This window comes from Trachurus japonicus, chromosome 19, assembly GCF_045865225.1.
Source record: "Trachurus japonicus isolate A0001 chromosome 19, Traja_1.0".
In the NCBI taxonomy this organism is placed as follows: Eukaryota; Metazoa; Chordata; class Actinopteri; order Carangiformes; family Carangidae; genus Trachurus; species Trachurus japonicus.
In genome coordinates this window covers 12,950,040-12,975,957 of record NC_140925.1, presented here as the reverse complement: position 1 = coordinate 12,975,957, position 25,918 = coordinate 12,950,040, and the positions used below count along the sequence as shown (strand labels likewise).

The 25,918-nt window shown below is 43.6% G+C and overlaps 1 protein-coding gene across 4 annotated transcripts in view; it reads left to right on the top strand.

Annotated features, from left to right (window-relative positions):
- mpripb (myosin phosphatase Rho interacting protein b) overlaps positions 1–25,918 on the top strand; it is a 45,576-nt gene that overhangs the window by 14,369 nt on the left and 5,289 nt on the right. For 2 of the 4 annotated variants that reach the window (XM_085761736.1, XM_085761737.1), the window contains exons 4-18: positions 2,548–2,699; positions 2,787–2,871; positions 3,494–3,665; positions 4,538–4,985; positions 6,257–6,383; positions 7,433–7,537; positions 11,787–11,843; positions 12,170–12,238; positions 12,373–12,462; positions 14,200–14,309; positions 15,143–15,710; positions 16,990–17,127; positions 18,906–21,467; positions 24,483–24,630; positions 24,726–24,843. In XM_085761736.1, coding sequence (XP_085617862.1) covers positions 2,548–2,699; positions 2,787–2,871; positions 3,494–3,665; positions 4,538–4,985; positions 6,257–6,383; positions 7,433–7,537; positions 11,787–11,843; positions 12,170–12,238; positions 12,373–12,462; positions 14,200–14,309; positions 15,143–15,710; positions 16,990–17,127; positions 18,906–21,467; positions 24,483–24,630; positions 24,726–24,843 — 4,949 coding nt within the window. The remainder of the gene's footprint in view (positions 1–2,547; positions 2,700–2,786; positions 2,872–3,493; positions 3,666–4,537; positions 4,986–6,256; positions 6,384–7,432; positions 7,538–11,786; positions 11,844–12,169; positions 12,239–12,372; positions 12,463–14,199; positions 14,310–15,142; positions 15,711–16,989; positions 17,128–18,905; positions 21,468–24,482; positions 24,631–24,725; positions 24,844–25,918) is intronic. The other 2 variants (XM_085761738.1, XM_085761739.1) reach the window with 2 other exon arrangements.

Below are 25,918 nucleotides of genomic sequence, written 5' to 3'. Positions count from 1 at the left end.
CTTCTCTACGTCTGCATCCTCCTTCTATTCCACACATTGTTCTACACATCAGTCCTAATCACAGACAAGGTGCATTGTCAAATCATTTTTACTTGACCTACAGAACATTTTCTGAATTGGTTAAAGGTATTGGTTAAAGTTCAACATTTTGGCAAATTGGCCCATTGCCATAATCCCTATAGTTTTAGGAGTAGGTTCCTTACCTTTATTTGTCGGTGCAAGCTATTTTTAGAACGGCGGAGCAGAGCCGTGAGCTGCTCAGAGCTACGCTACGGAGGCTAATGGGATATCTTGGTTTCACACCTATAAAACAACTGTCTCATAATGTTCCATTATTATCTCATAGCGTGGTGAATATGCAGGTCACAACTTGACCACCAGAGCATTTTGGAGTTGTTGGATTGTGTAGTTGATGAGGGAAACCAAGAAATCCCATTAGCCGTCGTAGCGTAGCTCTGAGCAGCTCCGCCGTTCTAAAAATAGTTTGCACCGACAATTAAAGGTAACAAACCTACTGCTATCACTATAGGGATTACGGCAATGGGCAGTTTGCCAAAATGTTGAACTATCCCTTTAATGATCCATTTATACAACACTAGTCCAAAGTATCTGTTCCACTGTTTTAATCGTATGCCATTGGTTTGTTTTGATGTGTGACAAAGAAAGGCAGTAACACTTCATGTGACCCTGGAGCAGTCAATCATTAGAGGAGCTACAGATGAATAGAGTAAAGTGACCACTCAGACTAATCACTGCAGCTATTCAGGTCTACAGGTCTGGCTCCCGTAGCTCCTGGAAATGTCTAGTCTGATCAGTGGTGATAGATTACCAGAGTTCATTAAGTCTTGTACAGTCTCAGCTCCAGTCTGTCCACACCTGTGTAGGTACTGAATGTCTGTCTGTGTACATTTTGGCTGGTTTCTCCGATTTCCTCACAATGCTCAGACTGTCGACTGCTACTACTTCTTCAGCCCGACCAGTTTTTTTTTCTAGCAGAGGAAATTCTTCCTCAGTGTCTGAAGTGCGACGCAGTGTAAATGCCATATTTGGTAGCCCCTAGGGGTTTACAGGCAGATCTTAATAAAGCTAGATCTGTGTTCAGTGGCCTTAAAAGGAGCTGGAAAGAGACCCAGCACCTGTTTTACATCTATAGCAAGGAAGAGGCTGATAACAGAGCAGCAGACCCAGAGGCAGGTCACAGAGGAAGTCCAGAGGATGTTTTCACTCTGATGGTGATGAGACAATAAGTTCACAATACAATCTAGTCTCAGAAAACACCCAGGGAACCTGCAGCACAGGGTTTACCACCAGGATACTGAGAGTTTCCTCACTGTTACAGAGATGTTGCTGTGGACAAAGCTCCATGTTCTCCTCTGATCTCTCTCTTGCTCACACACACACACCAGCTTGAGTCTGGGGGCTTTAAAAAAACAAACATTTTTTTATTGCTTCGAGCTAGCGGCAGTCAGAGCCAGAGACATGTTGTCAGGTTGTCTGTCTGTCTGTCTGTCTGTTTCATTCCCATGGTCACAATGTGTCGGTAACTGACAGAACTTCTTCAGATTTGACACAAACTTCCACTTAGGCTCATGGATGAACTGATGAGACTTTGGTGATCAAAGGTCAAGGTGACTTAAAGGAGAATTCCGGTCATTTTATAGTAAGTAACGCTCTACAGCTCGAGGTCCCTGAGTGCGACCACAGGAACAAATCTGAGAAGAATCTGTGCAGCCAGGACCTCGCTCTCCTCCTGCTAGCTGCGCTACACTGCAGTTAAACAGCAAAGTAATGGGGGCAGTTCTTCTAACCATGACTTTGGCCTCTATATAATGCTCAAAATATCACTACACATGCTTTGCAACATCCACCAGTTCCTTACCACACAACACTGAGTGTGTATAACTCTGTTAATATGAGAGAGCAGTGGTACATGTGGAGGAAAAAAATGATTTTGGATGGGAAAAAGCATCAATATGAATATAACTGCTTTTTTTCCATCCAAAATCATTTTTTCCTCCTAAATCCATGTTTTCCTCGCATTTTTGTCTTTGCTGATGGAAACAGTCCAGAGCTCGACAGTTGACTGGTAAGGTCTGCCCAGGAATCATAATAACGGAGTTATGCACACTCATACACACAAGCATTTGTAGTGATATTTTGAGCATTATATAGAGGCCAAAGTCGTGGTTAGAAGAACTGCCCCCATTACTTCGCTCTTTAACTGCAGTGTAGCGCAGCTAGCAGGAGGAGAGCTAGGTCCTGGCTGCACAGATTTTTCTCTGATTTTTTCCTGTGGTCGCACTCGGGGACCTAGAGCTGTAGAGCGTTACTTAGAAAATGACCGGAATTCTCCTTTAACACAGCAATTGTGACAAAATTTCACACAAATGATTATTATTTGACATGACTGTGGATGAACAGGGGTGTTTGTGACGAGACAGAGGCAGACAACCACCAAGAGGTGATTCTAGTAACTTTAATGCATGGGTGAAGTAACACAAGAGAATGCAAAGGATGTCCACTAAGCAGGTGTTTGTTCCCCTGCAGCCGAGCACGCTGCCTCAGGGCACCGTCAACATGAACCTCTGCACGGACGTCATCGACGCCGAGCCCAAGACGGGTCAGAAGAACTCCCTGTGCATCATCACGCCGGAGCAGGAGTACTTCATCAGAGGGGAGAACAAAGAGATCATCAATGGGTGAGTGGTGTCTCTAATGTCTGCCCGTGGTTCGGGGCGGGGCGGAGCTTCATTTACAGAGTTCTAAGATACAGAGTCTGTTTTCAGGTGGAGTGAACAGCTGGTGGTGTACCCGCGGACGAACAAACAGAACCAGAAGAAGAAACGCAAGGTGGAGCCCACAACCTCCCAGGTAACAGAGAGCGCTCATGACTAGGGATGTCACCATTACAAATTTTCTTGGTACGATTATTGTCAGAAAAATAATCACGGTGTTGTTGTTGTTGTTATTATTATTATTATTATTAATTATCACGATTATTATGCATTAATAAATTTCAAAACAATATGAATGTGTAAAATCAAATATAGTCAAAATATAATTACATTACTCATTGTTTACACAAACAATTTCAAGTATCTATTAAAAAAGGATAAATCATTAACCTCCCAGGGGAAGTGTTTGAAATATTCAGGTCATAAATTGTCATCTAACCAATTGTTTGAGTTTATTTTAATCGTTTTTTTTTGTTTTTGTTTTTGTTTTTTTTAAATACAAATGACACGCTAACATTTAAATTCTTACCAATTCAATGTTACGTTAGTTAAATGGACCAGTATCTGAGCATTTACCTTTATTTTGGCGCACATCTGCTGATATGGTTCTGACATAATCTTTTTTGGGAAGTGACGGCATTTAGGAATCTTAATGATTAATTAATTGTGGCATGACATTCCTACTCATGACACGGCTGGATGACTTCATCCTCCTCCTCCTCTTCCTGTTTCTGATGTTTCCATGTGCTCATGTCCAGGAGCCTGGTCCGGCCAAGGTAGCAGTGACCGGCTCCGGCATCCCTGAGGCCGAGAAGATCCCAGACTCCAGCTCCATAATCTGGCAGGAGGAGCTGAACCAGAGGGAGGCCGAGGGGGCAGCTGTCTGGGCCGCTGCTGACCTGCCTCCAGGATCACCACTGCCCTCTACAGGTAGGGAGGAACAACAGCTTTTTATTTAAACAATGGTACTTTGTTTATGGATCAGATGTAGTAAAGGTAACAGTTACAGAAAGTCAAGTTTATTATCACAGTGATGGGAATAACGCCATAACAAGTAATCAAAAAAGTTAGGTAACCCTTTATTTTACAGGCCGCTAATGAGGCCTGCACAATATCAACAAATGTACGATGTGCGATCACACTGTTCAATATCGCGATGACAGTATGACTTGCCATAAATAAGCAAATATTCAGGTGTAACGCACATGGACGCCTGCATGTGATGCACCTGTAGGGACGGCGCCGCTAGTGGGGGAAAAAAAGGAAAAAAGACAGCTAATGAGTGTCGGTTATTGTCAGGAAAAAAAAATGAATGTGCATCCCAGAACGTACTCATCGCATTTCAGGCGACCTTTTGCGATGTGTTTATCGTGCATGTTGACATCGTGATGACGATGAAATTATGATTAATTGTGCAGCCTTACTGCTAATTGTGTGATCATGTCAAAAAATAACAGGTAATTGCATCATAATGTCTCGAAAGAGCCTAGAAATAACAGTCAGTTTCATGGTAATATAGCCAATAAGTAACAATTGATGCATAGGAATAGCCCAGATATAACGATCAATTTCAAGGACTTGGTGGAGAAAAATTCTGGTCTGGTACAAGTAATTTGACATATTTGAGCATTTTATTTAAAAAAAATGCAACAGTTACTTTTCCTGGTAACCAGTTACTTTTGCAATGTAGTAATTCAGTTACTAACTCAGTTACTTTTTGTGGAAAGTAACCAGTAACTGTAACTAATTACTTTTTTAAAAATGACGTGCCCAACACTGATCATCTCCCTCTGCTTGTCTAGGTGACTGTGCGTCTATGGGCCACGGCTCAGATGCGGGCTCGGTGAACGGTGACGAGGTGGACCGGGGGGGCGTGGCCCCGCACGGCTCGGCCCTGCAGCCGCCCAGCGACCTGCTCTCCCCCACCGGCTCCTGCTCCAGCCTCGGAGGAGTCCCCCGCTGCCTCTCCCCGGCCCCCAGCGACCCCTTCCCCTCCGGCAGCTCCCTGCTCTCCAACGGCTCCCACATCAGCGGCTCCGTCAGCTCGCTGGACTCGGACACCAGCGGCAGCACGGTGACCAGCACCGAGAGCCACCCGGCCAACCAGAGGGGGGGCCACGGCTTCGGAGGCCACCACGACACGCCGCGGTCCAGACGCCAGGAGGCCGAGGCCAGGAAAGCTGAGAAGAGGAGCCGGTTCAGGAGCCCCGACAGGCAGGAGAGGGAGGCCATCCTCAGCCCCGAGAGGAGGTCAGCAACCACTTCTTTATCATCTTTAAAGGGATAGTTCAAGATTTTTGCAAGTTGGCCTATCACCATAATCCCTATAGTTTTAGCAGTAGGCTCATTACCTTTAATTGTCGGTGCAAGTTGTTTTTAGATCGGCGGGGCAGAGACGTGAGCTCTGCACAGCGCATCTTTCCCTCATCAAACTCAACAAATACACAATCCAACAACTCAAAAAAACTCTGGTGGACAAGTTGTGACCTGCACATTCACCACATATGAAATAATAATGTAACATTACGAAACAGAGTTGTTTTCAAGGCAAATGCATAGCCGAAACTACATTCCAGACACGGCTGCTGGGCGGAGTGATTTCAAAAGCGCAAGTAGTTCCGAGTATTTGCTTCATGTGTCGTAATGTTACATAATTTTACGTTATTATCTCATAGCGTGGTGAATGTGCAGGTCACAACTTGTCCACCAGAGCGTTTTGGAGTTGTTGGATCGTGTATTTAGTTTGATGAGGGAAACACGAAAGTACTGTGCGCCTCCGTTGTGTTAGCTGAGCAGCTCACGTCTCTGCCCCGCCGATCTAAAAACAACTTGCACAGACAATTAAAGGTAATGACTATAGGGATTATGGCAATAGGCCAATTTGCCAAAATGTTGAGCTATCCCTTTAACTTAGCACTGCTGTGATACGCTCCACAGCAAGTCCAACAGTATTCTGCCAAAAGTCAGTAAATGTTCTGCGACTCTAATCAGGGAGGCACTGCAGTGTGTGTGTGCTCATATCTGCAGCCTCCCCTCCATCGAGGACATATGCCAGCAGGTGCAGGAGCAGAGCTTCCTTGATCATGAAGGACATCACACAGCCAGCATTCATTCATGTTTTTTACTTACTTTTTATTTTTACTGTCACTTTAATGCACTGCTGGGATTTGAGTAAAGATTTTGTTCTTCTGTTTTACAGTGACAGTAATAGACCTTGAGCCTTGAATGTCTTTACATAAGTAGTTGTTTCCTGCTGTATTATTTATTTAAATCTTTTATATGTACTGTATATATACATATACATGACTTTGAATATAGAGAATAAGTGATTAGCTGCATAACACTTGATCATCAATGATTAATCGGTCTGTAATTTAACTTAAACCCAAACAGAAATTGATTGATTATGATTTTTACCAGCTGACGACCAGACCCATCACACGTTTGCTGAAAAAACAAAAAAACATATATTAATGCATTTGTGTGTGTATGTGTGTGTGTGTGTTTTCACGTTTGCGCAGTCGCTCCGGTGTTATTGAGAAGTTGGAGGCCTTGGAGCTGGAGAACCAGGAGAAAATGGAGGTGGAGGAGTCCGGGAGGGGGGGAGGCAGACAGGGTCGAAGTGAGCACAGACGCTTCCACAGAGAGGTAAGACTGACTGACTGACTGACTGACTGACTGACTGACTGACTGACTGTGTGGGTGTGTGTATGCTACATTTACTCTGTTACTTTTACTTGAGTAACTTTTTGGATGAACTGTTGTTAGAGTAATTTTAATGCAGCATGCTTTTTACTATTACTTGAGTAAAATGTTTGGCTACTCTACTCATTTAGGGTTCAGGATAGGATTATGGTTCAGTCCAGGATGGATCATTTCAATAAGTGTCCTCACAAGTATACAATTCCATGTGTGTGTGTGTGTGTGTTTGCACTCTGAAGCTAACAGAGAAACTTGTAAACACTGTTTTTGAATAAGATCACATGGTGGAGTGAATGTGAGCTCAGCATTGGAGCCCCCAGCCTGGGCCCTGTCCCAGCAACCCACCCTCCACCCTCCACCCTATCTCTCTCTCCTCCACCCTCCACCCTATCTCTCTCTCTCCGTCTGTCCCGTTGCCCTTGCCCTCCTGCCTCCTTCTCTCCCTCTCTGTCCTGTCTTTGTTTTGCTTGTGGGTTAAAGGGCAGCAGCCTGGCCTGTATTCATTTCCAGTTTCCAATCTGTGCTGGGGATTCCCCTGGTGATTCTGCTTCCCTTTCCCACCCTGCTCCGACAGAGCTCCGAGAGTCAATCTGACTTTAGCAACATGAAAGCCCAATACACACACACACACACACACACAACATTTGTGCATTTCTTTTGTCTTGACTCCGGATCTCTGTCAGTCACATACAGATTAGAATAATTAAAAAAAGTTGTGTGTTGTAATTTTCAGCCACACACGGAGATACTGATCAGGCAGTGTTAGCCACCATCAGTGTGTGTGACAGAGGAATGACAGTCAGCCCTGACCCAAACACCAGATTACTAGATGTACTGTTGACCTGTCATTGCAAAACTCTTGATGTTTCTTTTTTTCATTTTTAATGTATTTCCTGTTTTAAACTGTGAGAGCCTGTGAGAGTGAATTCACCCACAGTAAGGTGTAAAAACAGTGTAGAAAAGCTAATGTGTGTTTGTGTGTGTATGTTCTGCAGGAACAGAGACACGATGCCAGTCAAGGTCTGGACTTCCCCTCCACCCTGCCCCCTCTTAGGAGAGCCAAGTCCCTGGACCGAAGGACCACTGAATCAGTCATGACGGTGAGCATTTCATCTGCTAGCATTCAGTCACATGGCTCGATTAGGATCTGGGTTTGTCTCTGAGGTGTCTTAGATGAAGTGAGCCCAGGCCTGGACCACCCTCCCTACAGGTACACAGAGAGGGCCACTACAGAGACGGAGACTGGGAGCCAGCCTCCCCCTGGTTCCCTGGCAACTCACTCCCTGATCCGGCCCCACTCACACGTTTGAATGAGGGGGGGGCACCGATTGCAATTTTCTGGCCAATCACTGATTTTTAGCATACACCTTCAATGTTCCAATCTTACTTTATTGAAAAACAATACAATGCAAACTGCACATGAGGTATATCTCTCCAAAAATAAATGAAAACAATAGAGCATTGCTGTCTAACTTACTAAATTATATCAGTTCCTTAAAGGGATACTTCACCCAAAATCAATAATTCACTGATTTTCTACTCACCGTCATGCCAAGAAAGGGTTTGGAGAACTTTCTGAATCATCAAAACGCTTCATCCAAACATCCAGATACCTCCATACTGCTCGTCCGTACTGACCCAAGTCTCCTGAAGCTGCCACATGAAAAAGTTGTTCGGAAAAAATGTATGTGATTTCTGTTTTTAGCCTTGTTGTAGCAGTAGCTCCCAGTGGCTGTGTAAGATTTGCTGCGAGATGTTCTTCCATGTTTAAATCATACATCCAATGGTTTACAACGACAAACCAACATCTGGCAGCAAATCTCGCGCATGTGTACAAACACCAACAGAGCCACTGGGAGCTACTGCTACAACAAGGCTAAAAACACAGATCACATTCATTTTTTCCAAACAACATTTTCATGTTGCGCTTGAGGACACTTGGGTCAGTAGGAGGAGCAGTATGGAGGTATCTGGATGTTTCATCCAGCAGAGCAGAAGGTGGACAGTGGCTGGCTTTCAGACCTTTGTGTAGGTAGATAAGACCGGTTTCACATAAAAGAATCGGCCGATTGCCGATCCCGCAAAATTAAGAAAATGATGCACCCCTAGTTTGAACTAGACGGCTGCAAACTTCTTCCTGTTTCTCCCTTTCAGGCAATCTGACCAATAGGTGGAATGTTCTCATGTGGTTTGTAATGTGACTAAAGTTTAAAAACTCATCAACTGAATCAGAGCAGAGCAAACAAACTTCATAGGACCCACATTGAATCGAATGGAATTAATTTGGTCCACTGATACTGTATGATCTTTTGGCCATGAGGCGTGTGACTATGGGATGGTTGTTGTATCTGGATGGTGTCAGTGGTCACAATTGGTAATAAAAATCTAAACTATAAATCAAGCCTTTTAAATCTTCTTCCATGAGTATAACACATTCAAGGGTTTGCAGGTCATGTGGTTGATTAGAGCACATTTTTGTGGGTTGGCTCTTATAATGGATTGGGTGTGTGCATGTATAAAAAAAAAAATCCCCAACCAGCATGTTATGAACATAGTCACATGCACTGATAAACTGAAAGTGCAGGTGGGTGAAGACCAACTGAACCAGCCAAGAGGAAGAAATACTACTTTCAGTTAGGGCTGGGCAACAGGGCCTAAAAATAGAAGAGCTTTCCACCACTGTTTGTAAAATGTAGCGTCTCTTGTGCGTCTTGCAGTGACACACATGTCGTCTCCCAGTTGGCTGCTGCCTCTGTTTGAAATCGTTATATTGAAATCAACTGGTTGAGTTGGTTGTTGCTGCAGACTGTGGTTTGTTGTTGCAAAACCAGAACAAGTTCCAGACAACTGGCAGCAGACAAACTCATGATTTACGCTGGTCATGTTGTCGTTGCTGCTGTGGCTCTCTAAGAGGTAAACAAGGGAGGAGGGTGTGAACCAAGGGAAGCAGCAGCAGAGGAGAAGAAATAATATTGTCCTAAAACACAAATGCAAACTAACTGATAGGATCCATATCTATCTCAGCTGAACTTTCAACCACGAAGGCCAAAGCATTACTTGTACTGTACACATGCACTAATGTGACTACTTGACTTTGTGAACTCACACACACTAAAGACATGGCTGCAGTCTGTTTAAAGGGATAGTGCAGCTTTTTTGTCCCATCTCATAGAGTAGTCAGTTCAAGAGTAAATTTACAATGCATCAGCTGGTCGGGAAAAAGTTACCAGTAATTTATCTGGAACTAACCAACTCACTCAGTACTCCTCCACACAGACAGGCTTCGCTACGTGCTGTATCACTCCGCCTATCAGCTGTTTGGATCAGCGGTGTGTGGAAGAGGCAGAGTGATGGCGATAGTGAGTGAGTTGGGTAGTTCCAGTGTTTCTCAGTGGGCGGGAGCAGAGCCCTTTCTACTGCATCTAGTGTACTTAATGGGCATTTGTAGCTCATACAACCCCACTTCAAAAAAGCTGAACTATCTCTTTAAGTCTGTCACTTATCTAGATACAGGCAGTCGTTTAGACAATAAAATCTAATTTTATTGACAAAGCAATCAGTTTACCCTCATTTGTTTTGGGATTAATAAAGTAATTCATGTTCTTATTTGAATCTTTTACTTGAAAATGTGTCACTAAAACTGAAAATGAACATTCGAGCTCAGGTACTCTGAGCACTGCTGACAAACCTAAACATGAGCTACAAACAAACCTTTGCACTTGAAGAGGAAACTGTGTTAAAGAAGGATCATGGGTAATTCAATCAGCAGCAAGTCGGGTGTCAATTCAGATTTGTTCAGATTGTTTTTGACATTAACTAACACACAAATTCCTTCTAAGTCTCAGTCTGTCTGCGGTCTCCACAGCAGCCCCTTTACATGTCAGTTTCTGTGATACAGGCGTCACAGTGAGTTGGGTCGCATGAGTAAAATGTTCTGTTGAGTGATCGAACCTGTGGCTCCGACCTTTAAAATGACAGTCTGAGAACACCTGTTGTCCCTGTGTGATTTCTATTGTAGTCAAATTGAGTTGTAAAAGCGGCGTCCTGTGTGAAGCCAGGGTGTGGATGTTGTAGACCAATCCTCCGTGCTGCAGGGGGCAGTGCAGTCCCCTCCTCCTCCCCCAGTCCTCTCCAGGTTATACTCCTCACTCTGCTCCCCGTGTGCAGATGTTGACCACTGCGTGTATTTACTGCACCCACTCTGCTGCCCTGTGCGTTGTGTGTGTCATCATATTCCTGTTGGAGGAGAGAGAGAGAGATGTGCACAAGTGTGGGTTCGGGCGCGTGTGTTTATATGTGTCAGTCACAACTAACCACTGCTTCCTGAGGGCACAGTTCACCTGTGTGTGTGTGTGTGTGTGTGTGTGTGTTGGTGTGTGTTGGTGTTTCCTGCATCCTCAGCTGGAGCAGCACAGAGCAGAAGCTGTCCCTGGTCTGTGGTCCACTTGTTTAAATGTCAGTGCTCCACTAACAGGGTCAACTTTTCCCCTCAGCTGACTGAGTGAGCATGTCGGTATGCTTCTGAACCATGACAACATGATGTCGCTCTTGACTTTACACCTCGTCACTTAAAGGGATAGTTCAACATTTTGGCAAATTGTTATAGTCGTAGCAGTAGGTTCGTTACCTTTAATTGTCGGTGCAAGCTGTTTTTAGAACGGCGGAGCAGAGCCGTGAGCTGCTCAGAGCTATGATATAGAGGCTAATGGGATTTCTTGGTTTCCCTCATCAAACTCATCAAATACACAATCCAACAACTCCAAATCGCTCTGGTGGACAAGTTGTGACCTGCACATTCACCACGATATGAGATAATAACAGAACGTTACTAGACAGATCAGATCAGCTGTTTTGCATGAATTTACCTCTAAAACAACTCTGTCTCATATCGTTCTGTTATTATCATAGCGTGGTGAATGTGCAGGTCACAACTTGTCCACCAGAGCGTTTTGGAGTTGTCAGATTGTGTATTTGATTAGGAAAACCAAGAAATCCCATTAGCCTCCGTAGCGTAGCTCTGAGCAGCTCACGGCTCTGCTCGGCCGTTCTAAAAATAGTTTGCACCGACAATTAAAGGTAACAAACCTACTGCTACGACTATAGGGATTATGGCAATGGACCAATTTGCCCAAATGTTGAACTATCCCTTTAAATTTAGGATCTGTTTCTGGCTGCTGTTTTTTCTTTGCGTTACTATATGTAGAGGTAAGTCACAGTGGTATAGTCACAGTGGTGGTAATCTACACAAACATGTGTTGTTTGCAGCATTTGACTGTTGCTGTTGCATGTTGAATATTTTCACTCTTTTTTCACAGATGTTTGATCAGTATTCTCTCTGTTTTTTTTCAGCCTGATTTACTGAACTTTAAGAAAGGTTGGATGGTGAAGCTGGATGAACAAGGACAGGTACGGCTCACTTCTATTCTGTTAGAAGCTTTGGGGTATATTGGCAGTCTCTGAATACTTTTTTTGCCTTTCACACATTACAGTTTTCCTCCATTGGTTTGGCTCATTTCTTGAAACAGAAATTACATTCTCAAAACAACATGGACAAACCTCCAAACCACTTGGCAAATTTTCACAACATAATTGAATTTCTCATTCATTTCATCAAATTGCAAATGTCTCAGTACGTCTTTGTAAATGAGGGGCACTGACTATTTATATGAGAAGGGGCTGCTTATCAGAACATGGTCTCTGACTTTTCTCTTTCTTTCCTTTCTGTGTTGTAGTGGAAGAAATACTGGTTTGTGTTGACAGATCACAGTCTGAGATACTATAAGGATTCAATTGCAGAGGAGGTGAGTTCATTGTGTTTTTATTTCACAGCAGAATTTACCTTGATTTAACATTATGTTTGGTATTACATATTGCGATAATAGTGTGGTCATATTGAATGTTGGATAACCATTGTCGTTTATCTGTGTTACCTCAGGCCTCTGACCTGGACGGTGAGATCGACCTTTCTACCTGTTACAGTGTGACTGAGTACCAGGCTCAACGTAACTACGGCTTCCAAATACATGTAAGAGGACTTTTTACGTGACGTCAAAATAAGTGCAAAAGCTGTGATATCTTAGAAACCATCTCTGTGTAGATTTACCTCGCCTCCTCAGAGCTCCAGAGTTTCTCTCACCACCATCCAAAACCAAAGTGTCTCCAAGGCAATTTAATCCACCATAAAATCAACCTGTTGTTTTTACATAGGGTTAGGGGTTGCTATCATCTAGTATGCAGAGAAAGTAACGATTGTATTCATTTTGCTGCATTCAAAGAAATGCGTTTAAAACAAACAGAAAGGTTAATTATTACCTGTCATTGGAACTGTAATCAGATCAGAAATGAGAAAAGAGGAGAATAACAGGAGAACAGTCTGTGATCTCAGTCTTTATACTGATGTCTGTGTAGTCACTGCTCCATTTGTATCATGTTTCACAGTCAGAGCTTCCTTTGTTTCTGGAGAGAAGTTGAAAATGAATCCATGTCTTTGATTTATTTGAATGATCCAACCTGCGGATTAACAAATAATGTTTATGATACGACGAATGTGTTCTTTGGTTAAAACATTCAGATACAGGCAGATTTGTGCATGTAAAGTAAGCTAGCAAGTAATTAGCATGTTAGTAATTAGAAAGAAATTGACTGTAATTTAAGCAACAGCATGAGAAGACACATGTCTGCTTGGTCCAGCTTGTCACTAAACAATAGTTTATATTAAATACATGAAAAGATAAACATAAAAGCCCTTTGATCCTCCATGTTGTTGGGGACATTTTCTGTTCCTTGTGGGAATTCTTTCTGTTGTCACTGGGCCACATGTTGGTCTTGAGCCCCGGCCCCCAGCCCTGACTGTTTCCCAAGCCAATAAAAATTTCAGATTTCATGTAAAACACAGACAAGACCAAGGAGATGCTTTGTTGTGACATTGCAAAATTATCCAAGTCCTGCCTACCTTCACAGTATTGATTTAGCTTTATAATCAAAGGTAGCATTGACATCTACCTTCATACTGTCTGGGACTTTTGTGTATATATGGTAGTTTTTGTTCTGAGTTTAGTTTTTGTTTTGAATTAGGGATGCACATGATTAACCGTTTAACCGTTAACCGATAACAAGAACTTTGACCGATTAATACTATCGGTTATTTATTTATTTTATTAGCTCCTTATGTCGTCAACTCATGGGGGCGTGTCGACACGTGCAGAGTTCACGTGCCTTCAGTCATATTTCGCAGCAAAAAGTTACACAGGAGGACTGACAGTATGTGCAGCAGCCCCCATGAAGGAAGATCAGACAATAAATGTAGCCTACATGGACATAGATGTGCATCACCTGTAACAACGGCGCTGGAAAAAAAAAAAAAAAAAAAGAGGACGTCGCTGCTCTCCAGCCTGTTCACCTGCAGCTCTCCTGCAGCTCCACAGAGGAGCTGTCAGAGGAGCTCTGCTGCTCCTTCAGCCTGGTGTTTGGCTGCACTTTGTATAAAAACAGTTCTGACATTGGACGATCTAACCTCCAGAGCGCGATCAGCTGAGACAGAGCGCACTGATCAGCTGTCGCGGCGCACGTGTGTATTTAATGGCAAAAAAAAAAATTGAAACCAAAAAAAAATATTTTTTTTTTGCCTTGCGCCGCAAGATTCTTAATCTTATCGGTTAACGGTTAATAATCGGTTAACGAGCGTCGGTTATCGGTCAGAAAAAAAATTCAAAATGTGCATCCCTATTTTGAATCATTTTTCCTGGTTGTTTAAAATGTTTAGACCCAGGAGGGAGTCCACACTCTGTCAGCCATGACGGCAGGAATACGCAGGAACTGGATCCAGGCCGTCATGAAGAACGTCCGACCCTCCACCGCCCCTGATGTGGCCAGGTTAGTACAGCTACACCAACAGTAACACACACATCTGTCAACCATAATGTGCAGTGACAGCATAAGAGCAGTTGGTGCTCTCATGCCTGCCTACCCCCGCTGGCGTCTTCATCACTGTCTCAAGATTGCATCCATTAAAAAATGTGATATTTTATTGCACTTATAAATCATGTGAGTTATCTGCTCTGTGTGGTGGAACATGGTGAAACAGGAAACTGAAGCACCAAGTTCAATGATATATATATATTTTTAACCCTCCTGTTGTCCTTCTGGGTCAAATTGACCCAATCTGTTCCCTTCCTCCATCCTACCTTCTTTTCTTCCTTTCTCCCTTCCTTCTTTCCACAATCCTTTTTTACTTTCCTTCTTTCCTTCCTTCCCTTTGTCCTCATTTCTTCTTCCTTCCTCTTTTGATCCAATTGACCTGATCTGTTCCCTCTTTCCATCTTTTTCCCTTCCTTCTTTCCACAATCCTTTTTCCCTCCCTTGCTTCTTTCCCTTCGTCCTTACTTTTTCCTTACTTTTTTCAAAAAACTTATAACTGCATATGCAAATGTCTGTGGTCTCTGCTGATGTCTCTGTATGACCTACAACAGCAAATGAGGCCATCAGTGGGAAGATAAGCTATTTCTAAATAGTCTAACTGGGAAATGCAGTCTACATTCTGGCAAAATACTACCGCTTTGGTCCACATGGGTCGCCAAAATCGACACAAAATAAATCTCAAAATACTATTTAACCAGTTCTGACCCAGCTGCATCTAGTGGACTCTGGAGTAGGACCCTGTTACCTGGTTTCAATCAAACGTATTTTACCTTTTCTCCGGCCTCTAGGTCAACTGAAGATCACGCCTCCTTCTCCTCTTTGGAAGTTCTGTCCCGACCGGATCTCACCCAGGACTCGCCCTCCTCCGAGGCCTCCTCTGTGGAGAGAGAATCTGCCTCGGGCGTCGTCAAGAGTCGGGCACGCGAGCGCAGACGAGAAGGTCGCTCCAAGACCTTCGACTGGGCCGAGTTCAGACCCATAGCTCAGGCTCTGGCTCAGCAGAGGGCGCAGGAGGCCGAGAGCCTCCAGGCCGACCTGGGGGAGGTGGAGCGCAGCCGCAGGAGGGAGGAGAGGCGGAAGAGGTATGAGTCGGTGACAAGCTCGTCGGGGGAGCATCCGTCCGCCACAGAAGGCGGGAGGACGGACTATGAGAGCGGAGACGGGGTCGGACACTTAGATTCACTAGGTCCCGCATCTCCCGAGAGGCAGCAGAGGGTGGAGGAGGTGATCGAACAACACTGGCGACAGGTGGAGAAGACGCCCATACGGGACGAGCGGAGGGTGCCTCTGTCCTCCACGGGGCCAGCCAGAGAGACGGAAGAGCTGGAGCAGCTGCTGGAGAGCTACAAGCAGGGGGCACGTTTCTCCTTTCTATGACCTGGACAATGTTTCCTCTTCTCCTCAGTCTCAAAATGACTCAGAGACCAAATCTCCATATTTAAACTTCAGAATAAAAGCAGAGCAGCTCATTGTTTCAGCTACACAGACAGTGTTGGGCACGTTACTCTTAAAAAGTCAGTAGTTATAGTTACTAGTTACTTTACCCCAAAAAGTAATTTTGTAACTGAATTACTACATTAGAAAAGTAATTAATTGCCAGGAAAAGTAACTATCCCGTTTATCTGGAACTAACCAACTCACTCAGTATAGAGAGCCTAAGCGGAAGCAGGAAGTAACGGCGCCATGGGACCTCAACTCTGAAAAACTCGCCATTCAAATGAATGAGACTGAAAATTTTATTTCGTGATCCGATTGAATTGCGCCATGAGAAAAAAATATGTCCTCTACCTGTTTAAAACATCACGTTTCATGCCGAGAAATCAGCCGTTTATCATAAAACGGCAACAGAAGAATGTATTTTGTGTAAAGACCGCTCCACGGACTACAGATCTGTGTCCCACAGAAAATACGTCACCAACTGACACGGGAAAGGGCGGCATTTGGTGCGTGACGTCACCTACGCGACTTGTAGTCTTTCTGCTTACAGATTCTTCTGAATTTTATTCTACAATAGCTTTACAACAAACTGCTGATTTCTCGGGATGAAACGTGATGTTTTAAACAGGTAGAGGACATATTTTTTTCTCATGGCGCAATTCAAACGGATCACGAAATAAAATTTTCAGTCCCGTTCATTTGAATGCCGAGTTTTTCAGAGTTGAGGTCCCATGGTGACCGTTACTTCCTGCTTCCGCTTAGGCACTCTATTCCTACGCACAAGCAACAACCTGTGCGGAGAAATACTGAATGAGTTGGTTAGACTTTTTTCCATTGATAGACTGAAAAAATGTGTAGGCTATATAACGTACACTTTAACAGGTGTATTATTTTGTGGCAGGACTTATTGACTCAAGTAACATTTTATTGTCAGTAATGGTAACAGTGTTATAACGGAAACAGTTACTTTTTTGATTACTCGTTACTGAAAAAAGCAGCGCTGTTAGTAACGCCATTATTTTATAACACTGTTATTCTCATCACTCCACACAGATAGCATTTTACACTTCTATGTTTTGCCGTGTTTCTTTTGGCGTGACATACCCACCATGAAAAATGACATTAACATGATTAAATGAGACACGCTACAGTCCTCTGAATAATGACAAACTAATCGCTGTCCCTGCTGCTCCTGCAGATCGAGGACCTGAAGTCTCAGCTGGAGGGCTGTCACCACCAGCTCCTCGACTCCAATAAGCACAAGCAGGAGCTGGAGCTCCAGCTGAGAACGGCTCTGGAGAGAGAGCAGGACGTCCGGACAGGCTACATCTCTCCGGTGAGTTTCAATCTCTGTGTATTCAGTGAGCAGCTGCATTTTAAGATAAAGAGTCTGGTGGTAGAGTTAATTTTAGAATTTCAATAATTTTGAATTGAGAATAGTCTCCCCTTAATTTTGTAACATTCTTTGCATGTTGGTTTTTATTGTAAGAAAACATCAAACTGACATTGAAACAACAAAGCGACTCTAGTCATGTGTCTTTGCATGAGTTCATTGCATGTTAAAAAAACATTGAAATCTTGTTACTAAATTGGCTTCTACTCGTTAATCTCTTCCCTCTGTGTCATAGGTCTGTACAATACCTGAACTCATGCTAGCTTTTACTTGAGTATTGTCTTAGTGTTTGTGGACCAAAGAACATGTTTATTGGTTGATGTGTGTAATAAATTAGTAATTGATTATTTTCACCCAGTCTCTTAGAATGATTAGACTGGATGTAAAAGGCAATATAATTGAATTGAAAAGACAAACTAAAAAATGAAAAGACCATTTAAAAAAAAAAAAAGAATAAAAATCTTATTCTGATCAAATTTTTTAGTTTTTCTATGGATTCATGAGGTGACTACAAAAGACAAAAATATCTATTTGAAAGTAAAATAACCTGAAAAGCATCAAGTGCTCGTTTCTTTTAGTTCATGCCTCTCTTTCATGTTCATTGTTCTGGGTCCACTGTCATCCCTTTGTTATGTTATTTATCATTTTCATAGTTTAAAATATAAAAATGGCAAATGAAGAAGGAAAAGAGAGAAAAAACCTTAATTTTAAATCCATTTGCCATTCAATTATTCATTCTGTTAATATTATCACTTTAATATTTTTATTTTCTAAAATTAGAAAAAAAAATCTATAATTTCTCTCCTTGTTTGTGATTTATTATAATCTGATTCACCTCAGTAGTTCACTACAGTAGTTAAAATTTCATAAAGAGTGATATTCTCCTGAATAGTTGCTGGATTGTAGGTTTACTGGTTGTAATGTTTGGCTCAAAAATGAATGAATAACCTCTTGGCTTCTATTCTACTTATTTGCATGTACGTCAGATTCTCATCTTTTATTAACTGCTATGAAGACCATCCATTTGTTATTCTGTTAACAGATACTGTGCATCGCTTTGTAACGGCATAAATCTGTGATGTTGGATGAATTTCTGCCTGTGAGTTGACGTATGGATGAGGTTGCCAGAGTGAGGCTGAATGATAGATGATCATTTGTTCATGGCTGCGTCAAACTTAGTATCGATGTACTTAGTAAGATGCAGTATTTGCATTTTTGCATTGCTCTTTGTTTTTTAGACATACAACATCTATAGAGAAAATTAGAAATTCCATTATGTAGCATTAGACTCGACATGATTCGCTGTCTCCACACAAATAATGACTTTAGTGGGACACTTGAGCCGGGGCCAGAGAACCTGAACATGTGTGTAGGACCTGGTATATCTTCCATCCTTGAGTAAACCATTAAGCTGAAACTAATATTGCATTACTTACTCCATGAAGTAATTTTAACCATTTAATGTGCATGTACTGTGATTCACTAACCAAGCCCATTCAATCTCTTTCCTCTGCTTCTAATTCACTAGATTAAATTTAAGGGAATTTTGTATTTGTTTGGATTCACTGTTCATTTGCATAGTAAATGATAATGTGAGAATGCTAATTGTCATGTTAAATAGATTTAGAGGGAAATGATTTGTAGTTAACACTGAGAATTATTAGCAAGCTTTGTGTCTCCCCTGCTGTGTGTTAACCAACTGTCTGGTCCCCTTTTCCAAGCTGGCGCCCCCTTTGTGTCTGGAGGCTGATGTGATGCCCCAGATGAAGAAGCCTGAGCTGGTTAGTTCTCAAGCACAGAGTTTAACAAGGAAGTACCAGGAGACCAAAGAGCTCCTGAAAGTGCAAGAGCTGAAAAAGCGCAATATGCAGGCACAGCTTGGCCTCTCGCTTTCTCACCTCCCTGACAAGGAACCTTACCTTTCTGAACCCCAAAAACCATCTGCTCTGGAAGACCCTCCCCCAGAACCTGAGCAGAAAACTATTGGCGTCCTGCTTCAGGACAGACCAGAGGCAATTCAAGAACTAGAAGGCCTGATAAGCGGTGACCCCATCACACTAATGGAGCTGGGGAAAGTGTTGAAATCCCATAGTTGTAATCGAGAGACACCAGAAAAGTATCAGCTTCAGAAGGTCCTGGAGACCTGGAGGTACCAGCAGGAGATAGAAAATGAAACATTGAAAAAGAGTTTAGCCAGGGCAGGAGAAAGCATCCGTGAATACGAAGCCCGTCTTTTAACCATGGAGGATTTGGTGGGGAAGGTTCAGAGGCAAATTCTAAGAAGGCCCATCAGCCCCGTCTCGATTGAAAACCACCCGGAGACATCTGAGAAGACGGTTGGGATGCTCTCGCAGAGGGTCGAACTCTTAACGAATGAAAACGGGGCTTTGAAGCAACGATGCCAGGAGATAGTGAACCAGCTGACCGAGGCTGACAGAGAAATAGATAGACTGAAGGCTGAGCTGACCAGCCAACAGGGCAGCAAACAGCATCATCTGATCATGGAGGAGCTGAAACGACTCAAGGCCCAACTGGCCGACAACCAGGCCAATGCCATCGACAGGGAGTTTTACGAGAGGGAGCTGAACGAGAAATCCATGAGGCTCCACGAAGCTCTGGTCACATTGGAGGAACTTGGCAGCACCCTGAAGGAGACTGAAAAAAAGCTGCAGTTGAAAGAGGCCACGTTAAAAGGTCTTGGCTTCCAGAACGAATATGAGGACATGGAAGTACACCCAGAGAAAGAGCTAGTGGATGTCTTGCAAGCTAACTTCTCTGAGATGGAGGCTAAGTTGCAGTTGACGGAGCAGTGCTGTGCAGCGCTGGAAGCCAGGAACAGAGAACTAATCACATTCAACCAGGAGTCTGAGAAAGTTAGCAGAGAGAAGCTGGCAGAGGCAGAAAACGAAATAAGAAGGCTACAAGAAAAGTTAGGTAGATGTGAGACCGATAGTAAGTTTATGGAAGCAGGAGAAGAGCAGGTTGACGATAAAGAACGTGTAGAGAAAGTAGTAGAAGAGGTTGAGAAGAAGGCGGAGGCCATTAATCAGGTTTTAGAGATGTTAGCAAAGGTAGACTTTAACGTAGAGAGAATGCGCAGTGGTTTAAAAAGCACTTTATTTGGTTCTTTGAGAGAACAGCCACTCTGTGTGAGTCAAAGAGACATGAGGTGGGTGGTTGAGGGAGAGTTTTGGAGCCAGATGCTGGGCTCCCTGGAAATAACCCCAGAGGAAACCAGACACAACAGGGGGAGAGATGTGGTAGAGCAGATGATGGCGCAGAAACGCTTGATGATCTTGATCGGTAGCATTTGTCCAGAAGCAAAGGTTGAGAGTGAGGTAGCGATAGAGCCAGACCTTACATCCATGTACAGTTGGTTTAACAATGAAACCCATGCTCTGGTCCTCAAAGAGCTGACAGAGACCTTGGAGGCCAAGTCAAATGGTTTGAAGAAGACTGCATCCAGGTTAATGCTGGATGAAGACGAAGAGCTCCTGTCTTTGGCTCTAGCAAGCTTTGAGTCTGGTAGCGAACAGAAAGAGGGCCGAGACTATCTGGTCGAAGCTCTGACAGAAGCAAACATGTTGTATATGAACATCAGGCTGAGGGTACAGCATGAGGAAGAGCTAAAGCAAAAGCAGGTGGAAGTTGAGATTTGTAACTTGGACTGTCCAAATTGCCCTAAATTAAGAGAAGCTGTCAGTGACCTTCAGTCTAAACTAGCCGATACTCAGACTCAACTATGTGAGGCATCTATGGAAACAAGTACAGGGCCACAAACTTTGATTGAAGGAGAGCCCGTCGACTCACAGGATAAAACCCCCGAGCTCCATGACACGACTGCCAGACACAGGAAGGAGCTTCAAGAGGTCAAAAACCACTACGAACAGGAAGTTGAAAAGATGAGGCAGGAAATGGATAAAGCCAATGAGACACTACGTCTCCGTTCAGAAGAGAACGTGAAAGAGATCGACTCATTGACAACTTGCATGGAGGACCTCAAGAAAATGCACGAGATGGAGAGGACAAACCTCATGGAGAGATTTGACCGGGAAATGGAAGAGCTGAGGAGCATGATGAGTCCTATCAACCCCGACAGGACCTCCACAGACCAGGATAACCCTTCGCATCAGCCTTCGGACCAAACGTCAACCCTGAAGGAGCGGATCCAAGAGCTGGTGACTCAAGTCTCAGTAATGACCGAAGAGATGAGGCGGCGCGAAGAGCAGGGCGACGTTACGACTCATCGGCTGAAATACGAGAAAGACCTGGAGAACCTGAAGGTGGAAGCGTTCTGTGATGCCTTGTGTACCTTTGTGGCATTCGCAGATCCCTTTTCCTCCCCCAACCCTAACTCCCCCTCCCCCCTCCTAACCCTAACCCCACCCACATCTGGCTCTTTGTTCTGTAAAACCCTGTTTCCTGTGTTGCATGAAAAGTAACCCTCTGTAGGTTCATGTGATCTTTGATGCTGCAGTAGTTGTGTACTGAGGAACCCATTTTATTGAAGCTCCATCCCCATCATTTCTCAAACAGTGACTGTTGATTGTATGTATGAAAACAATGCAACAGAACCTGATAGATCCCTCCACACCATCACATCATATGAGCCCCCTCTGCTGTGAAATGAGTTCCTCCGTTTGTAGTCGACAGTGCTTATTAACCTAACCTTGAACTCAGCTACACCTCAGCTTAGTGTTGAGGACTACCTTTGTTATCATTTTTATCTCTCTTGAGATTTAGAATCCAGATCATCTGTCATATTAACATACCGTAAATAGACCATGTCTTCTTTTCTCTGACAGTTTCTACTAACAGTTTACATGTAATCTCTACTTTCTCTGAATAACAGCTATTGACATTTCAGTTTTGCGATGAGATGATCTTAACTCATGGTCCACGTTCATCACTCAACTGCATCTCATGGTCATCCACAGCAAACAAAGTTTGGCCCATGACAGTCTTGGGAAATGCAGATAGTCCAGGTTTTATTTGTAATAGAGGGAATTCTGAAATATTTAATTTAAAATTCCTAATTAAAACTGTACAGTGTTTTTCTGTGCATACAAATCAAACCTTAACTATCTGCATTAGTCTCTAAGATGTGGTCAGATTGAATTTAAATACTTTGTATTATCTACCTCTTTATATATTTATAAGAGAGGCTGCAGTTATTTTTTATTTTCCCTCTCCCATGAAATGACCTGAACGGTCTCAGAGCTGACCTGACCAAATATTACTCAACAATAGCAAGTATTTTTCAACTATTCTCAACACATTTGGTGTTGTGGTGAGCATTTACAGGGACTGAGTCACAGTACAAAGTCTGTACAAGTGTGCAACATTTTTAACAGTCTCTGGATATAATGAGCAGTGGTCAGTCAGCCACAGATACAGATGGTGCTCTTATGGCAGAGAACTAAAAGTTCAAAACTGGTCCAGCCTTTCTCATGTAAGGATGCAATCATGAGCGCTCTGCAGACACTTCTAGTGAAATCCAGAAAAATGTACAGTTTTTAACGGACCAGATTGTGTTCCATTTGTTCTTTGTGTTTTGTTTATGTTTCTTGCAGCCTGTATGCAGGATGCACTCATCATTCCCATTGGACTTTTTATGGAATTTCTAATTTTCACATTTTTAGATTTTGTGGCTTTTGAAAAGTGAGATTTCCTGAAGGAGTGTTGAACAGTTAACACACATATATACACACACTATTTAGCTCAGACTGGTCCATTTCTCCATGCTCATATTATGATGTTGTCGTCTCCTCTGGCAGTGACTTCAGCCTCCAGTCTTCTGGAGTCTGACGGTGCAGGTTTACACACCTGGGTCTGGGGATTTTAAGCCGTTCTTCTCTGCAGATCCTCTCAGACTTTGTCAGGTTGGACATGGACCATCAATGGACGGATGTGCTCAGGTCTTTTCAGGTGTTGGATTGAGTTCAGGTCAGGAGTCTGATGTGCAAGGGAAGTCAGAGTTGTCCCTAAGACAGTCCTGTGTTGTCCATTGTCCTGTTGGACGATGAACTTTGTCTCAGGGTCTTTGGCAGAGATCTGAACCAGGTTTCTTTATAACTCTGTCATCTACATGATGCTTCCACCACGCTTCACTGTTGAGACGTTGTTGTGCAGGTGAATAGTGGAGTCTGGTTTGCTCCAGACCTGACTCTTAGATTTGAGTCTTATCAGAACAGAGAATCTGGTTTCTCTGAGTCCTTGAGCTGCTATTGTAGAAGGCCTTCAGTGACATAAAGGAACAATCCGTGGAGGTTTCCACTTTGAGTGTCCTAGCTACATCTCTTAATATTTATGTCAATGTGATATTTCACTATTTAGTTTTTAATACATTGCACAGATTTCATATTTGTTAAATTCAGTTCTCACTTTTTTTTTTTCATTTTGGAGAATCAACTGTAGATTGTTAAGCGCAAAATGTATATTTTTATTTGATCATGAAACTCCAACAAAGCATGGAAACACTAAAGACTCTCTGAACTCTCTGTATGCACAAGAAAACAGCTCAACATACTTGTGTATAAATCTGCTGGCTGTCTGATGTCAGAGCAGGAAGTTTACATTTGCACAGCAGGGGTTGAGGGTGGGGGCCGTTCACCCCCTCTCGGTGGCTGAGCTCTCAGGGAGGTTTTGTCCCTGTGAACACACACTGGTCCTCCATTTCCCCTGTTTGGCCTGGGGGGACGGCGAGCACCGGCCGTCGGCTGAGTCCTCAGATTAGTGGCGGTGAATAGAGGGCGGAAGCAGGTCTAGGTTCTGGGTCGGCCCATTGTAATCCCCTCTTGTGGAAACTCGCAGTGTGTTTGTAACCACAGTTTGTGCTCCGTCTCTAACTCCACGTTGACCTAACCCTGAGGAGCCGAGGACAGGGCAGTCCAGTATCTGTGATGTCCAGCAGACCAGTCAGTGCCGTCTGAGTTAGAATAATCAGAATAGACATGTGAGCTGCAGCTGGAATAAGTAGGTTGTTGATATGGTTAAACACTAGGATGTTGTGACGTGATAGGAAACGGCCTATAGTTCTACTTTCTTTCCCCCTCCTCTCTCATTGTCTCTGCATTCCTTCAGTGAACTGTGTATCCTGTCCTTCAAGCCCTTTGTACTCACGGAAGCTCTACTCGCTCATGGCTAACAGGCTGTAGCATGCTAGATATTGCTGGAAATACATGTCTGATCTGTACTGGCTGGCACTGAAAGGCCCGGGGGTGGAGTGGGGGGCCTTCTGGTCTGAGTCCAGCTCGGCCTTCAAACTTACAGTGGTCCCATGTCCTCCTGTGTCTCAGGCCACCTGTGAGAGGGGTTTTGCTGCCATGGAGGAGTCGCATCAGAAGGTCATAGATGAGCTGCAGAGGAAGCACCAGAGAGAGCTGGAGAACCTGCAGGAGGAGAAAGAGAGGCTGTTGGCCGAGGAGACGGCGGCCACCATCGCCGGTAACGCTGGCGTCCACCGAGAATGAAACTGTTTTTGTTCAATACACACCCGTGTTGTAGGTAGTTCTTAAAGCTCTTTGTCTCTGTTGTCACAGCGATCGAGGCAATGAAGAACGCCCACCGCTCAGAGCTGGAGAAGGAGCTGGACAAGGCTCGGAAGGCAAACAACAACGCAGAGAACGCAGACATGGATGAGATCCACCGACAGCACGAGTACGTTCTCTCCACTGCCTCGTGTTACTGAGGTTTTTAGACCAGTTCCAGTATAAGCACTGGGTGTGCTGGGGATCCTGTGCCTACAGGTGATGTCACGCTATACGGCAATCGTGATTGGTTGAAGGTCAGAAAAAATGAAGGGTTTGTACAATGTTCAATAAAGTTTGACAAAGGTAGAGAAATGCATAGGAAACATAAGAAATGCCTGTCAGAGAGTGTTTCACACATCTAGGGTTAGTGTATTGTTAACCCACTAACACGGAGCTAACGCTAATGTGGGAACACACACACCACACACACACAGTGCAAACGCTTCCCAGTACAAACACTTAAGTGTTTTCTCAAACTTTCCAACCTACAACCAATCAAGATTTGTCGTAATGTGTGTCATCAGTAAGCACAGGACCCCGAGCCAATCAGGCAGCACGAGCACATCCAGTACTTAGATGGGTCATGAATCCTAGCTCACATCTACCTACTGCCTGCTAGTGAGGTGTTCAGCCTTGACCTGTATTGACAGTAAACAAATTCCTCTTAGAAACATTAAAAATGACTTTTTCAAAATGAGAAAATACAGTTTCAATTGTCAGGGAACAACAGTGAGAACAACATGTTTCTGAGCAAACAGAGGAGACAGTGTTCCCAGATAAAAGAAGAGACAGGATTTATTCCACATGTCGGTTCCGAGGTCACAAAGACTCGTTGCTCTGTCCTAATATCAGTGAAGCTGAGCAGATTCTGCCTGTTGTGGAGGAGGTGAAGACAGGAGGAGGGTTTGAACAGGTTATCACAGATGGAGGATGTACTTTACACCTCTGTGCCAGCAGCAGCCGAAGGGGCTCAAAGGTCAAAATGACCTCAGAAAAAGCAGTTTGGCCTCATGAACACAATATCTCTGTAACACCACAAGGAAACTTTGTCAGATTTGTAGATTTCTTGGTCCAAAGTCAAAGGGGAGTATTCCGACTGAAGCTTTAATTAATTTTCCTCTGATAAAATGCAGCTCAAGTTGTGTCAGTGTGAGTCACGACCTGCTGGGACGTGTGTTAGTGCACACCTGTCAGGGTGATGC